The sequence below is a fragment of the Entelurus aequoreus genome, linkage group LG10 (assembly GCF_033978785.1).
Source record: "Entelurus aequoreus isolate RoL-2023_Sb linkage group LG10, RoL_Eaeq_v1.1, whole genome shotgun sequence".
Lineage (NCBI taxonomy): Eukaryota > Metazoa > Chordata > Actinopteri > Syngnathiformes > Syngnathidae > Entelurus > Entelurus aequoreus.
In genome coordinates this window covers 73,863,040-73,880,875 of record NC_084740.1, presented here as the reverse complement: position 1 = coordinate 73,880,875, position 17,836 = coordinate 73,863,040, and the positions used below count along the sequence as shown (strand labels likewise).

The 17,836-nt window shown below is 36.8% G+C and overlaps 1 protein-coding gene across 3 annotated transcripts in view; it reads right to left on the bottom strand.

Moving 5' to 3' along the window:
• The window catches only part of vwa8 (von Willebrand factor A domain containing 8), a 304,338-nt gene that overhangs the window by 35,949 nt on the left and 250,553 nt on the right, over positions 1-17,836 (bottom strand). For all 3 annotated transcript variants that reach the window (XM_062061646.1, XM_062061645.1, XM_062061644.1), the window contains 2 exons: positions 13,643-13,881; positions 6,059-6,169 (listed from right to left, as the gene is read on the bottom strand). In XM_062061646.1, the coding sequence (XP_061917630.1) occupies positions 6,061-6,169; positions 13,643-13,881 (348 nt within the window). In that variant the 3' untranslated portion in view covers positions 6,059-6,060. The remainder of the gene's footprint in view (positions 1-6,058; positions 6,170-13,642; positions 13,882-17,836) is intronic.

Sequence of the window (17,836 nt, the reverse complement as noted above, 5' to 3'; positions counted from 1 at the left end):
ACGAGAAACCTTGTTAAAATCTGTGTGTATGTGGATGAAAAAACATGTTTAAAATCTGTGTGTATGTGAATAGACAAACATGTTTAATTTCTGTGTGTATTCAGAACGAAAAACCTTGTTAAAATGCTGTGTGTATGTGGATGGAAAAACGTGTTTAAATGATGTGTGTATGTAAATGGACAAACGCATTCAAATAGTTGGTGCATGTGGACGGACAAACATGTTTAAATTCTGTGTGCACGTGAATAGACAAACATGTTTAATTTCTGTGTGTATTCAGAACAAAAAACCTGGTTAAAATGCTGTGTGTATGTGGATGAAAAAAACGTGTTTAAATGATGTGTGTATGTGAATGGACAAACGCATTTAAATGGTTTGTTCACCTGGATGGATAAACATATTGAAATTCTGTCTATGGGAATGGAGAAACATGTTTAAATTATGCGTGTATGTGAATGGACAGACATGTTTGAATTATGTGTGTATGTGAATGGTCAAACACATTTAAATAGTTTGTGCCTGTGTATATAGTTTGTGTATCTGTGTATATGTGAATAGATTAACATATTTAATTTTGGTGTGTATTCAGAACGAGAAACCTTGTTAAAATCTGTGTGTATGTGGATGAAAAAACATGTTTAAAATCTGTGTGTATGTGAATGGACAAACATGTTTAAATATGTGTGTACGTGAATAGACAAACATGTTTAATTTCTGTGTGTATTCAGAACGAAAAACCTTGTTAAAATGCTGCGTGTATGTGGATGGAAAAACGTGTTTGAATGATGTGTGTATGTAAATGGGCAAACGCATTCAAATAGTTGGTGCATGTGGACGGACAAACATGTTTAAATTCTGTGTGTATGTGAATAGACAAACATGTTTAATTTCTGTGTGTATTCAGAACGAAAAACCTTGTTAAAATGCTGTGTGTATGTGGATGGAAAAACGTGTTTAAATGATGTGTGTATGTGAATGGACAAACACATTTAAATGGTTTGTTCACATGGATGGATAAAAATACTGAAATTCTGTCTATGGGAATGGACAAACATGCTTAAATTATGCGTGTATGTGAATGGACAGACATGTTTGAATTATGTGTGTATGTGAATGGTCAAACACATTTAAATAGTTTGTGCCCGTGTATATAGTTTGTGTATATGTGAATAGATTAACATATTTAATTTCGGTGTGTATTCAGAACGAGAAACCTTGTTAAAATCTGTGTGTATGTGGATGAAAAAACATGTTTAAAATCTGTGTGTATGTGAATAGACAAACATGTTTAATTTCTGTGTGTATTCAGAACGAAAAACCTTGTTAAAATCTGTGTGTATGTGGATGAAAAAACATGTTTAAAATCTGTTTATGTGAATAGACAAACATGTTTAATTTCTGTGTGTATTCAGAACGAAAAACCTTGTTAAAATGCTGTGTGTATGTGGATGGAAAAACGTGTTTAAATGATGTGTGTATGTAAATGGACAAACGCATTCAAATAGTTGGTGCATGTGGACGGACAAACATGTTTAAATTCTGTGTGTATGTGAATAGACAAACATGTTTAATTTCTGTGTGTATTCAGAACGAAAAAACCTTGTTAAAATGCTGTGTGTATGTGGATGGAAAAAATGTGTTTAAATGATGTGTGTATGTGAATGGACAAACGCATTTAAATGGTTTGTTCACATGGATGGATAAAAATACTGAAATTCTGTCTATGGGAATGGACAAACATGTTTAAATTATGCGTGTATGTGAATGGACAGACATGTTTGAATTATGTGTGTATGTGAATGGTCAAACACATTTAAATAGTTTGTGCCTGTGTATATAGTTTGTGTATCTGTGTATATGTGAATAGATTAACATATTTAATTTCGGTGTGTATTCAGAACGAGAAACCTTGTTAAAATCTGTGTGTATGTGGATGAAAAAACATGTTTAAAATCTGTGTGTATGTGAATGGACAAACATGTTTAAATATGTGTGTATGTGAATAGACAAACATGTTTAATTTCTGTGTGTATTCAGAACGAAAAAACCTTGTTAAAATGCTGTGTGTATGTGGATGGAAAAACGTGTTTAAATGATGTGTGTATGTAAATGGACAAACGCATTCAATTAGTTGGTGCATGTGGACGGACAAACATGTTTAAATTCTGTGTGTACGTGAATAGACAAACATGTTTAATTTCTGTGTGTATTCAGAACGAAAAACCTTGTTAAAATGCTGTGTGTATGTGGATGAAAAAAACGTGTTTAAATGATGTGTGTATGTGAATGGACAAACGCATTTAAATGGTTTGTTCACATGGATGGATAAAAATACTGAAATTCTGTCTATGGGAATGGACAAACATGTTTAAATTATGCGTGTATGTGAATGGACAGACATGTTTGAATTATGTGTGTATGTGAATGGTCAAACACATTTAAATAGTTTGTGCCCGTGCATATAGTTTGTGTATATGTGAATAGATTAACATATTTAATTTCGGTGTGTATTCAGAACGAGAAACCTTGTTAAAATCTGTGTGTATGTGGATGAAAAAACATGTTTAAATTCTGTGTGTATGTGAATAGACAAACATGTTTAATTTCTGTGTGTATTCAGAACGAAAAAAACCTTGTTAAAATGCTGTGTGTATGTGGATGGAAAAACGTGTTTGAATGATGTGTGTATGTAAATGGACAAACGCATTCAAATAGTTGGTGCATGTGGACGGACAAACATGTTTAAATTCTGTGTGTATGTGAATAGACGAACATGTTTAATTTCTGTGTGTATTCAGAACGAAAAACCTTGTTAAAATGCTGTGTGTATGTGGGTGAAAAAACGTGTTTAAATGATGTGTGCATGTAAATGGACAAACACATTCAAATGGTTTGTTCACGTGGATGGATAAACATATTGAAATTCTGTCTATGGGAATGGAGAAACATGTTTAAATTATGCGTGTATGTGAATGGACAGACATGTTTGAATTATGTGTGTATGTGAATGGTCAAACACATTTAAATAGTTTGTGCCTGTGTATATAGTTTGTGTATCTGTGTATATGTGAATAGATTAACATATTTAATTTCGGTGTGTATTCAGAACGAGAAACCTTGTTAAAATCTGTGTGTATGTGGATGAAAAAACATGTTTAAAATCTGTATGTATGTGAATGGACAAACATGTTTAAATATGTGTGTATGTGAATAGACAAATATGTTTAATTTCTGTGTGTAATCAGAACGAAAAAACCTTGTTAAAATGCTGTGTGTATGTGGATGGAAAAACGTGTTTGAATGATGTGTGTATGTAAATGGACAAACGCATTCAAATAGTTGGTGCATGTGGACGGACAAACATGTTTAAATTCTGTGTGTACGTGAATAGACAAACATGTTTAATTTCTGTGTGTATTCAGAATGAAAAACCTTGTTAAAATGCTGTGTGTATGTGGATGAAAAAAACGTGTTTAAATGATGTGTGTATGTGAATGGACAAACGCATTTAAATGGTTTGTTCACCTGGATGGATAAACATACTGAAATTCTGTCTATGGGAATGGACAAACATGTTTAAATTATGCGTGTATGTGAATGGACAGACATGTTTGAATTATGTGTGTATGTGAATGGTCAAACACATTTAAATAGTTTGTGCCCGTGTATATAGTTTGTGTATATGTGAATAGATTAACATATTTAATTTCGGTGTGTATTCAGAACGAGAAATCTTGTTCAAATCTGTGTGTATGTGGATGAAAAAACATGTCTAAAATCTGTGTGTATGTGAATAGACAAACATGTTTAATTTCTGTGTGTATTCAGAACGAAAAACCTTGTTAAAATGCTGTGTGTATGTGGATGGAAAAACGTGTTTGAATGATGTGTGTATGTAAATGGACAAACGCGTTCAAATAGTTTGTGCATGTGGACGGACAAATATGTTTAAATTCTGTGTGTACGTGAATAGACAAACATGTTTAATTTCTGTGTGTATTCAGAACGAAAAAACCTTGTTAAAATGCTGTGTGTATGTGGATGAAAAAACGTGTTTAAATGATGTGTGTATGTAAATGGACAAACACATTCAAATAGTTAGTGCATGTGGACGGACACATATGTTTAAATTCTGTGTGTATGTGAATAGACGAACATGTTTAATTTCTGTGTGTATTCAAAACGAAAAACCTTGTTAAAATGCTGTGTGTATGTGGATGAAAAAACGTGTTTAAATGATGTGTGTATGTGAATGGACAAACGCATTTAAATGGTTTGTTCACCTGGATGGATAAACATATTGAAATTCTGTCTATGGGAATGGACAAACATGTTTAAATTCTGTGTGAAAGGACAAAGGTGTTTAAATTATGTGTGTATGTGAATGGACAAACACATTTAAATGGTTTGTGCACATGGATGGATTAACTTATTTAAACTCTGTGTGTATTCTTAATGGGTAAACATGAGTAAATTATGTATGTATTTGAATGGATTTACAGTACATATTTAAATCCTGTGTGCATATGAATGGACAGACATGTTTAAAATATGTGTGTATATGAAATGACAAACATTTAAATTCTGTATGCACGGGAATGAACAGGCATGTTGAAATTCTGTATGTACTGTATGTGAATGGACAAACATATTTATAATGGTTTGTTGACCTGGATGGATAAACATATTTGAATTGTGTGTGTATGTGAATGGACAAACCTTTTTAAATTGTGTGTTTATGTGAATAGACAGACATGTTTAAATTCTGTGTGTATGTGAATGAACAGACATGTTTAAATTCTGTGTGTATTCTGAATGAAATAACATTTTTACATTATGTGTTTGTGTGAATGGACAGACAAGTTTAAATTATAGGTGTCTGTGAATGGACAAAAATACATTTATGTGAATGGAAAACACATTTAAATTGTTTGTACGGGTGGATGGACAAACATTTTTAAATTATGTGTTTAAGTGAATAGACAAACGTGTTTAAATTTATGTGTGTAAGTGAATAGACAAACATGTTTAAATTCTTTGTGTATTCTGAATAGACAACCGTGTTGAAATGATGAGTGTATGTGGATGGAAAAAACATGTTTAAATTCTGTGTGTAAGGACAAAGGTGTTTAAATTATGTGTGTATGTGAATGGACAAACACATTTACATTTGTGCACATGGATGGATGAACTAATTTAAACTCTGTGTGTATTCCTAATGGGTAAACATGAGTAAATTATGTATGTATTTGAATGGATTTACAGTACATATTTGTGCATATGAATGGACAGACATGTGTAAAATAGTGTGTATATGAATTGACAAACGCGTTTAAATTCTGTATGCACGTGAATGAACAGGCATGTTGAAATTCTGTACGTGCTGTACGTGAATGGACCAACGAGTTCGAATTCGGTGTGTATGTGAATAGACCAACAGGCGTTGACACGATGTGGGCATGTTGACGGGCAGACTGTTGACATTGCGTGTGTATGTAAATGGACACACAATACCTGTTTTGAAATCATATTTGAACATGTGTGAAAACCACACCGTTATATGTGTATGTGAATGGACAAACATGTGCGGGATACGACTAACCAATTTTTTTTAATTTTTTTTTAAAGCATGTAGTCAAGTGTCAGGAATATGAATGTGTGTGTGTGTGTGTGTGTTTGCTGTCCTTAAAAATGGCCAACTCGCATAACTTACTACTATGCGTGTGTACGGTCAAATCTACCTAGCAACAGCGGTCGGTCCTCACAACTGCAAAAGTGAAATTTTTTTTTTTACTTTATGTGTTTTGCATTCTGAAGTGAGGTTGCAACTCTCTACTCCCATCTAGTGCTTGATATATTTTTTTCAGCATTCTAGCTATAGTGGAAAGGGGGGCCCTCACAACCTACTGACCAAACGTGGGTCCACACAAAGTAGGCAAGACATGTATGCATGCGTGCGTGTGTGTGTGTGTGTGTGTGTGTGTGTGTGTGTGTGTGTGTGTGTGTGTGTGTGTGTGTGTGTGTGTGTGTGTGTGAGTGTGTCATCAGTCTAAGGTACCATCAAGCACTGGACAGCATGGTGGACGTGAAGATCTGCTGCAGTATTTGCGGAATCTGTTTGGTGTCCATGGCGACAAAGGATCTCCCGGCCGGAAGGGTCTTTTGGAGTCTGAGACAACAAAAAAAGAGGCAGAGAAGTATTTGTCTGCAAAATAAAAGAAGACAAAATGTTCTAGTCTGTCTTTCACTCACTGGCATGAACAGAAGAAGAGGAAGCCCGCATAGTTAACAATGGAGGAGAACAATGGAGGACATGCAGCATGAGGTGTCTTTTCTTATTATTATTACAAGAAGCAGACATCAAGTCTTGTTATTTTCTGCTGAAGACCATTCGTTATGCACCGACCTAACTCTGACCCTTTTTCTAAATTTGAACACTGGAATCCCCCCCCCCCCCCCCCCCCCCGCTGTGTTACATGGTCTTTCCTCTTAACAACACTCAGTAAACGTTTGGGAACTGAGGAGACACATTTTTGAAGCTATCTGGTGGAATTATTTCCCATTCTTGCTTGATGTACAGCTTAAGTTGTTCAACAGTCTCCGTTGTGGTATTTTAGGCTTCATAATGCGTCACATCTTTTCAATGGGAGACAGGTCTGGACTACAGGCAGGCCAATCTAGTACCCGCACTCTTTTACTATGAAGCCACGTTGTTGTAACACGTAGCTTGGCATTGTCTTGCTGAAATAAGCAGGGGCGTCCATGATAACGTTGCTCGGATGGCAACATATGTTGCTCCAAAACCTGTATGTACCTTTCAGCATTAATGGTGCCTTCACATATCATCACAGATGGTTCTTTTCCTCTTTGGTCCGGAGGACACGACGTCCACAGTTTCCAAAAACAATTTGAAATGTGGACTTGTCAGACCACAGAACACTTTTCCACTTTGCATCAGTCCACCTTAAGAGGAGCTCGGGCCCAGCGTTTCTGGGTGTTGTTGATAAATGGCTTTCGCTTCGCATAGGAGAGTTTTAACTTGCACTTACAGATGTAGCGACAAACTGTAGATACTGACAAGTGTTTGACGAGCATTCCTCAACTTTCTCAGTCTTTTTTGCCACTTGTGCCAGCTTTTTGAAACACGTTGCAGGCATCAATTTCCAAATGAGCTAATATTTGCAAAAAAAAATGTTTTCCAGTTCGAATGTTAAAGGCCTACTGAAATGAATTTTTTTATTTAAACGGGGATAGCAGATCTATTCTATGTGTCATACTTGATCATTTCGCGATATTGCCATATTTTTGCTGAAAGGATTTAGTATAGAACAACGACGATAAAGATTGCAACTTTTGGTATCTGATAAAAAAAAGGCTTGCACCTACCGGAAGTAGCGTGACGTAGTCAGTTGAACATATACGCAAAGTTCCCTATTGTTTACAATGATGGCCGCATGAAGTGAGAGAGATTCGGACCGAGAAAGCGACAATTTCCCCATTAATTTGAGCGAGGATGAAAGATTTGTGGATGAGTAAAGTGCAAGTGAAGGACTAGTGGGGAGTTGAAGCTATTCAGATAGGAAAGATGCTGTGAGAGCCGGGGGTGACCTGATATTCAGCTGGGAATGACTACAACAGTAAATAAACACAAGACATATATATACTCTATTAGCCACAACACAACCAGGCTTATATTTAATATGCCACAAATTAATCCTGCATAAAAACACCTGCGTGTTTGTTATGCTAGCTCCTAGCTCCTCTGCTAGCTCCTAGCTCCATAGAACACGCCAATACAATTCAAACACCTGATCAACACACACAATCACTCAGCCCAAAAGACCGTTTACCTAACCCAAGGTTCATAAAGCTTATATATTTTTAAAAAGTTACGTACGTGACGCGCACATACGGTCAAGTTATCGAATGTTTAGCAGCCAAGGCTGCATACTCACGGTACCTGATATTCAGCTGGGAATGACTACAACAGTAAATAAACACAAGACATATATATACTCTATTAGCCACAACACAACCAGGCTTATATTTAATATGCCACAAATTAATCCTGCATAATAACACCTGCGTGTTTGTTATGCTAGCTCCTAGCTCCTCTGCTAGCTCCTAGCTCCATAGAACACGCCAATACAATTCAAACACCCGATCAACACACACAATCACTCAGCCCAAAAGACCGTTCACCTAACCCAAGGTTCATAAAGCTTATATATTTTTAAAAAGTTACGTACGTGACGCGCACGTACGGTACGGTACGTGTTATGCTAGCTCCTAGCTCCTCTGCTAGCTCCTAGCTCCATAGAACACGCCAATACAATTCAAACACATGATCAACACACACAATCACTCAGCCAAAAGACCGTTCACCTAACCCAAGGTTCATAAAGCTTATATATTTTAAAAAAGTTACGTACATACGCAAAAAAAAAGCCAAAGCTGCATACTCACAGTAGCACGTCTGCGTCTTTGTCATCCAAATCAAAGTAATCCTGGTAAGAGTCTGTGTTGTCCCAGTTCTCTACAGGCGTCTGTGTATCCAAATCAAAAGTCCTCCTGGTTAGAGTCTCTGTTATCCGAGTTCTTCCATCTTGACTGCATCTTTCGGGAATGTAAACAAAGAAGCGCCGGCTGTGTACTGTTGTGGCTGACTACGTTCGAAAAATACGTCCATTTCGCACCGACAACTTTCTTCTTTGCTTGCTCGGCTTCCTTCTCCATAATGCAATGAACATGATTGAAACAGATTCACGAACACAGATGTCCAGAATACTGTGGAATTATGAAATGAAAACAGAGCTTTTTCGTATCGGCTTCAATGTGGAAGGCATACCCGTGTTCGCCGGGCTACGTCACGCGCATACGTCACACGCAGAGGCGTTTCGAACCGGAAGTTTAGCGGCAAATTTAAAATGTCACTTTATAAGTTAACCCGGCCGTATTGGCATGTGTTATAATGTTAAGATTTCATCATTGATATATAAACTATCAGACTGCGTGGTCGGTAGTAGTGGGTTTCAGTAGGCCTTTAAGTAGCTTGTCTTTGCAGTCTATTCAATTGAATATAGGTTGAAAAGTATTTGCAAATCATTGCATTCTGTTTTTATTTATGATTTACACCAGTGGTCCCCAACCATCGGGCCACGGCCCGGTACCGGTCCGCGGACCGATTGGTACCGGGGCCGCACAAGAATTTTTTTTTATTTTTATGAAATCAACATAAAAAACACAATATATACATTATATAGCAATATAGAACAATACAGTATGCAGGGATACAGTCCGTAAGCACACATAATTGTATTTATTTATGTTAAAAAAATTATTATTATTATTTTTTTTAATGAAATCAACATAAAAAACACAATATATACATTATATAGCAATATAGAACAATACAGTATGCAGGGATACAGTCCGTAAGCACACATGATTGTATTTATTTATGTTAAAAAAATTATTATTATTATTTTTTTTAATGAAATCAACATAAAAACACAATATATACATTATATAGCAATATAGAACAATACAGTATGCAGGGATACAGTCCGTAAGCACAGATGATTGTATTTATTTATGTTAAAAAAAAAAAAATAATAATTTTTGTTTATGAAATCAACATAAAAAACACAATATATACATTATATAGCAATATAGATACAATACAGTATGCAGGGATACAGTCCGTAAGCACACATGATTGTATTTATTTATGTTAAAAAAATAAAATAATTTTTTTTTTTAATGAAATCAACATAAAAAACACAATATATACATTATATAGCAATATAGAACAATACAGTATGCAGGGATACAGTCCGTAAGCACACATGATTGTATTTATTTATGTTAAAAAAATATTTTTATTTTTTATGAAATCAACATAAAAAACACAATATATACATTATATAGCAATATAGAACAATACAGTATGCAGGGATACAGTCCATAAGCACACATGATTGTATTTATTTATGTTAAAAAAATAAAAAATTTTTTTTTTTAAATGAAATCAACATAAAAAACACAATATATACATTATATAGCAATATAGAACAATACAGTATGCAGGGATACAGTCCGTAAGCACACATGATTGTATTTATTTATGTTAAAAAAATAAAAATACAATAAAATAAAAATTTAATATAGTTTTCGTCATCGTTGTTGAAATATTGTAACGTCTGTCGAGACGCTTTGAGGACATGAATTCCATCCATCACTTTACTGAGCAAAACTCTTTATTGTCGGCCGTAAACACATCACCAAAACATTAGTAGAAAAAATGATATCTAGCAAAAGTGGTCATTTTCTGCAGTACAAACCAGACCAAAAGCAACTTTGTTATATCAACAGCAGCCGCTCGCTCTTTCTCACTTGCGCCAACACGTGCACATGTGGCACTTAGCCAGCGATGCGTTTGCAGCCACACAAAAAGTCGGACAACTCCAACACCACACATAAAGTGTCATTCCAGGTCGTTACACTATGATTCACCAATCAAATGTGTGCTTATTCTAGTGTCATTTATTAGGAATCTTCATTTATAAATATTAATCATGAAATGCTGTTAGTATATTAAAAATAAATACTAATAAAAATATATTTTTTACAAACAGGAAGTTGCAGGAATGTACACATGATCCCCTGCTTACATCTCATTGTGCAACATGTGGATGTTTAAATGGGAACTAAATGCAATGTCTGAAAGGGGCAAACAATACTAGTACACAGTTCATGCAAAACAATATTTGTTGTTATTGTCATTGTAAGTGGGCCTAAACACTTCTATTAGAAATGGAAATGACTGTTGTCCTTTGATTAAAATAATAAGAGAATGTTGTCTCTCTATCTGTGTTGGCCCTGGGATGAGGTACCCCGCCTTCCGCCCGAATGCAGCTGAGATAGGCTCCAGCGACCCCGAAAGGGACAAGCGGTATAAAATGGATGGGTGGATGGAGATTGAACTGGTTTGGGACAGGTGTGCTGCTGGTGTAGCCACAGTGTGCACGTCTGATGTTGCTCACATGGGCTCCACTCAATGCTCAGGGACTTTTTGCCTTTGCTCACACACATGAAAAATTAGAGGGAACATTGGCTGCGACCCATATGGACCACGGCTGAGAAACAGATATTTTTTGGCGGCGCTCTGCTAATAAAACAATGGGCCTCCGCCCTATGGTTAGGAACACTGCTCTCCAGCTTATAAAACTTGAAGGATATTTGTGACATTTGACCAGCACCCACAGGGGGCGCCGGGAGAGTGTCCTTAAAGGCCTACTGAAATTATATGATTTTTTTTTATTTAAACGGGAATAGCAGATCCATTCTATGTGTCATACTTAATCATTTCGCGATATTGCCATATTTTTGCTGAAAGGATTTAGTACAGAAAATCGACGATAAAGTTTGCAACTTTTGCTCGCTGATAAAAAAAAGCCTTGCCTGTAGCGGAAGTAGCGTGACGTCACAGGAGCTAGTATTCCTCACAATTCCCCATTGTTTACAATGGAGCGAGAGAGATTCGGACCGAGAAAGTGATGATTACCCCATTAATTTGAGCGAGGATGAAAGATTCGTAGATGAGGAACGTTAGAGTGAAGGACTTGAGAGGCAGTGATGGACGTATCTTTTTTCGCTCTGACCGTAACTTAGGTACAAGCTGGCTCATTGGATTCCACACTCTCTCCTTTTTCTATTGCGGATCACGGATTTGTATTTTAAACCACCTCGGATACTATATCCTCTTGAAAATGAGAGTCGAGCACGCGAAATGGACATTTAAAGTGACTTTTATCTCCAAGACAATACATCGGTGACACACTTAGCTACTGAGCTAACATGATAGCATCGTTCCCAAATGCAGATAGAAACAAAATAAATAAATCCCTGACTGGAAGGATAGACAGAAGATCAACAATACTATTAAACCATGTACATGTAACTACACGGTTAAAAATTCTCAGCCTGGTAAGGCTTAACTATGCTGTTGCTAACGACGCTAAGGCTAATTTAGCAACTTAGCAACCGGACCTCACAGAACTATGTACTCTCTCCTTTTTCTATTGTGGATCACGGATTTGTATTTTAAACCACCTCGGATACTATATCCTCTTGAAAATGAGAGTCGAGCACGCGAAATGGACATTTAAAGTGACTTTTATCTCCACGACAATACATCGGCGACACACTTAGCTACTGAGCTAACGTGATAGTATTGTTCTCAAATGAAGATAGAAACAAAATAAATAAACCCCCGACTGGAAGGATAGACAGAAGACCAACAATACTATTAAACCATGGACATGTAACTAAACGGTTAAAAATTCTCAGCCTGGTAAGGCTTAACTATGCTGTTGCTAACGACGCTAAGGCTAATTTAGCAACTTAGCAACCGGACCTCACAGAACTATGTACTCTCTCCTTTTTCTATTGTAGATCACGGATTTGTATTTTAAACCACCTCGGATACTATATCCTCTTGAAAATGAGAGTCGAGAACGCGAAATGGACATTTAAAGTGACTTTTATCTCCAAGACAATACATCGGTGACACACTTAGCTACTGAGCTAGCGTGATAGCATCGTTCTCAAATGAAGATAGAAACAAAATAAATAAACCCCTGACTGGAAGGATAGACAGAAGACCAACAATACTATTAAACCATGTACATGTAACTACACGGTTAAAAATTCTCAGCCTGGTAAGGCTTAACTATGCTGTTGCTAACGACGCTAAGGCTAATTTAGCAACTTAGCAACCGGACCTCACAGAACTATGATAAAACATTAGCGCTCCACCTACGCTAGCCAGCCCTCATCTTCCCATCAACAGCCGTGCTCACCTGCGTTCCAGCGATCGACGGCGCGACGAAGGACTTCATCCGTGGGTTTGGCGGCAAGCATCGGCTAGGCGTCTGCTATCAGGGTAAGTAGTCCTTGTTGTGTTGCTGTAAGTATTGTACTTAGCCGCTAAGACACCGATCGATCCCACCTACAACGTTCTTCTTTGCAGCCTCCATTGTTCATTAAACAAATTGCAAAAGATTCACCAACACAGATGTCCAGAATACTGTGGAATTATGAAATGAAAACAGAGCTTTTTGTATTGGCTTCAATGGGGTACCAATACTCCTGTTTCACTGGCTACGTCACGCGCATACGTCATCATATATAGACGTTTTCAACCGGAAGTTTAGCGGGAATTTTAAAATTGCACTTTGTAAGTTAACCCGGCCGTATTGGCATGTGTTGCAATGTTAAGATTTCATCATTGATATATAAACTATCAGACTGCGTGGTCGGTAGTAGTGGCTTTCAGTAGGCCTTTAAAGTGCTTTGGTGACAAGCTACTATTGTGTGTATTGACAGCTCTTTTCTAAATCCGGGTGGAGACAACACAGGCCAAAACTGGTGAAGAGCAGGCGGGGAGACGTTCGTCATTTCAAGTGTTTGTTAAAGACGTTGTCTGCTTGAACTTTGAACCTAAAGCACTGACACAAAAGCTGTTGATGATTTCTTTACAAATCAATTATTCATAGCTTGCGCCTTTCAGCCTCCTACTTCCTGGTGTCCATCTTTGGGACATTCCCAGCTTATTATTTCCCCCAGCCCCTCGCCTCACCTTTCAGCCTGATCGCCCAGCGACCCAATGAAGATGGCGAAGGCGTTAACCTGCGGGTCGGAGGTCAGCACCTGGGCGAAGCGCTCGGGCCTGATGCCGTAGCGCTCCAGGTTGGCGTCGCTCAGCACCACCACAAAGTGCTCGTCGGCCTCCTCCCGCGACAGCTGCTTGATGCTGGCCGCCGTGCCCTCCAGCGTGTAGTCGCCGCTCATGCAGAACTGAGAGTGGGCGTGCATGGTCTGCAGCAGGGCGGGGGGGGGGGGGGGGGGAGAAAACTCTGTTAATTGCTGTGCAGAAGAAGTAAAAAACCCTGATTATGATCTACTACCCGTAATAAACAAGTGAGTAACAGGAAAATCAAACATCCCAAAAGTTATATAATATGGAAAAATATACCGTACACAAATAAAAAATATATATACACTACCGTTCAAAAGTTTGGGGTCACCCAAACAATTTAGTGGAATAGCCTTCATTTCTAAGAACAAGAATAGACTGTCAAGTTTCAGATGAAAGTTCTCTTTTTCTGGCCATTTTGAGCGTTTAATTGACCCCACAAATGTGATGCTCCAGAAACTCAATCTGCTCAAAGGAAGGTCAGTTTTGTAGCTTCTGTAACGAGCTGAACTGTTTTCTGCACAAGGGTTTTCTAATCATCAATTAGCCTTCTGAGCCAATGAGCAAACACATTGTACCATTAGAACACTGGAGTGATAGCTGCTGGAAATGGGCCTCTATACACCTATGTAGATATTGCACCAAAAACCAGACATTTGCAGCTAGAAGAGTCATTTACCACATTAGCAATGTATAGAGTGTATTTCTTTAAAGTTAAGACTAGTTTAAAGTTATCTTCATTGAAAAGTACAGTGCTTTTCCTTCAAAAATAAGGACATTTCAATGTGACCCCAAACTTTTGAACGGTAGTGTATATAAACAAAAGTGCAAGGAAACATTATCAGCAAACCTCTTGAGATCACCGAGAACCAAAAGGATTGTGTTATGTGTGTTTGGGGAATTTTTTTTCAGTAGACAATAGTGTATTGGAAATTTTCTAATCAAGTAGTCAAACAAAATTGTCTTTCTTAGATTTATTTGAGAAGCTTGAGCATTTCAAAAGGGACAGGTCACATTCATAGCAAAGTGTCTATACACTGCAAAAACTGAAATCTAAGTAAGATGAAATATCTCAAATAAGGGTGATATTTGCTTATTTTCTGTCTGATAAGATCATTCTTCTCACTGAGCAGATTTTATGTTAGAGTGTTTTACTTGTTTTAAGGGTTTTGGTCCTAAATGATCTCAGTAAGATATTACAGCTTGTTGCTGAGATTTGATGACCTATATTGAGTAAAACATGCTTGAAACTAGAATATCAACTGTTGCAAAGCTGTGTCATCAACACTCACAAGTATAAAAGTACTTTTTTAAAGTAATCATTTCTTACTTCAAGCATGAAAAAAAAAATCATGATGCCGAGCGCATATCATTATGTCAAGATAATGGCACTAGCATTTACTTCATTTAGTTTAGTTTAGTTTATTATTATTTCTTCGGTCAATCGTCAACAAAATAAACAAACAGTTGTACATTCATAGATTGAAAATGAAAATGTTGCAGACCGAAAGGGTTTAGGCTGAAGTTGAACACTTATTGCGCTTAACCCTATAAACAATGTCAAAGTACAAGATGAACTTCCGAAAATTATGAAGTGTCCTTTGTACAAAATGAACTTCCGAAAATTATTAAATGTCCTTTGTACAACATATTATAAATACATAATATACACAACATAAACACAGTTCAATTATATACACAGTAAAGGCATGTGAAATATCCTTGTACACTTGTTAAACATTTGTACCAATTTATATACTATATACAAACAATTACACTTCCATTATTATTTATATCCCACATTTAGTATTTTAATTAACATTGATCATAGTATTAACTACTGTGTTGATTCATTTAAGAATATTTTTCAACATATTGAGGAAAAAGGTCTCATGTTTTTTTTCTACCAAGAAAAGTGCACTTGTTATTAGTGAGAATATACTTATTTTAAGGTATTTTTGGGTTCATTGAAGTTAGCTAATTTGACTTGTTTTGGAAAGTCTTGACAAGCCAAATTTTCTTGTTTTATTGGCAGATAATTTTGCTTAGTTCAAATAAAATACCCCTCATTTTTTTTTCTTGTTTTTGAACACTGACTTTTTGCAGTGTAAGGAGTGTGCAATAGGGAGAGAGATGCATTATTCTTTATACACCGAATACAAGGTGGGAGGGAGGGAGTAGGCTCAGTTTGGAGGGGGGGGGGAGCATATTTAAAGTACCAATGATTGTCACACACACACTAGGTGTGGTGAAATTTGTCCTCTGCATTTGACCCATCCCCTTGTTCACCCCCTGGGAGGTGAGGGGAGCAGTGGGCAGCAGCGGTGCCGCGCCCGGGGAATCATTTTTGGTGATTCCCGAGCACTCAGTGGAGACGATGAGTGCACTGTTAACTAAAGAAGACGAGTAGGGAGAAAAGATACTTTTACAGATACGGTCATTGTCTCGTTAGAATGTGCTTTTCACAGAAATACTGCAGTTTGGAATGGCATACTGCAAGGATACGTACCGTATTTTTCGGACTACAAGTCGCAGTTTTTTTCATAGTTTGGCCGGGGGTGCGACTTATACTCAGGAGCGACTTATGTGTGAAATGATTAACACATTAGTGTAAAATATCAAATAATATTATTGATCTCATTGACGTAAGAGACTAGACGTATAAGATTTCATGGGATTTAGCGATTAGGAGTGACAGATTGTTTGGTAAACGTATAGCATGTTCTATATGTTATAGTTATTTGAATGACTCTTACCATTATATGTTACGTTAACATACCAGGCACCTTCTCAGTTGGTTATTTATGCCTCATATAACGTACACTTATTCAGCCTGTTGTTCACTATTCTTTATTTATTTTAAATTGCCTTTCAAATGTCTATTCTTGGTGTTGGATTTTATCAAATACATTTCCCCCAAAAATGCGACTTATACTCCAGTGCGACTTATATATGTTTTTTTTCCTTCTTTATTATGCATTTTCGGCCGGTGCGACGTATACTCCGGAGCGACTTATACTCCGAAAAATACGGTAAATGTTTTCCATTACAATAGAAAGGGGTGTCCTGATCCAGTATTGATAATGAATAACGGTGCGATATCAGCAAAAAAACAGGCATTGGTTCTGCGTCTGCTAACGTCACTTCTTGCTAGTTTTTATAACAGGGTGACTCCTTTTAATATACTTCAAAACATAGTAAAACTGAATATTTAGAAGTAAATCATGTCAATATGACTTACATGAGATACAAAATAACTACTCCAACATAAAAATGCACTGGCTTGATGCTAATTTACATTGGATATGCTATTAATTAGCATCGGCGATTTTACATAGCAATTTCAACGCCTGAGATACGCGTTACAATCAAACAGCCGAAGTGTAACAAGTACAATACTTACGGTATAAACACTTTGTACGGCTCAACAAAATACATGGCTGGCAGATTCAACGTAATGGCAAAGACTACTTCCTGACTACGACAACACACTTAGGACAAAAAGAAATGAATGCATACTGAGAAATAAACAAAGGTGATCACAACAAGATAGCACTTTTCTTATTCATGTTGATATCGTATTAGAGCGATGTCGGTATTGGCCAACAGTCAAGGCTGCCATATCGGTATCGTATCGGAAGTGAAAACGTATCGATACACCCCTAAGGATAACTATAGAAACCGAAATGTAACTTACTTGTCTGCTCAGTACAACAACAACAACAACAACATAGATCAAGAGTGTTGCAATGATTGTGCCTGTTTGTTGCTAGGCAGAATTTATAGGGCACAATCATTGGTACAAAAGTGTGATGCAAACCATAGAACACGAAATAGATCTGACAGCTCAGAAAACGCTTCTTGGCATATTCAAAGAGTGTGTAGTTTTACTTTTATTACAGAGTGCTATACTTATTGTTACACATTACGACTAAGTTATTAAAAGTTTTGTTGCTTTTAGGTTTTATGAAGTGCTGCGGTTAACTTATTTTTACACTTGTACGGCAGTTATGAATGTCACAAATACAAGAATATTTGCTTTTTTTTGTCTTCTTTTACACTTGAATGACAAATGTT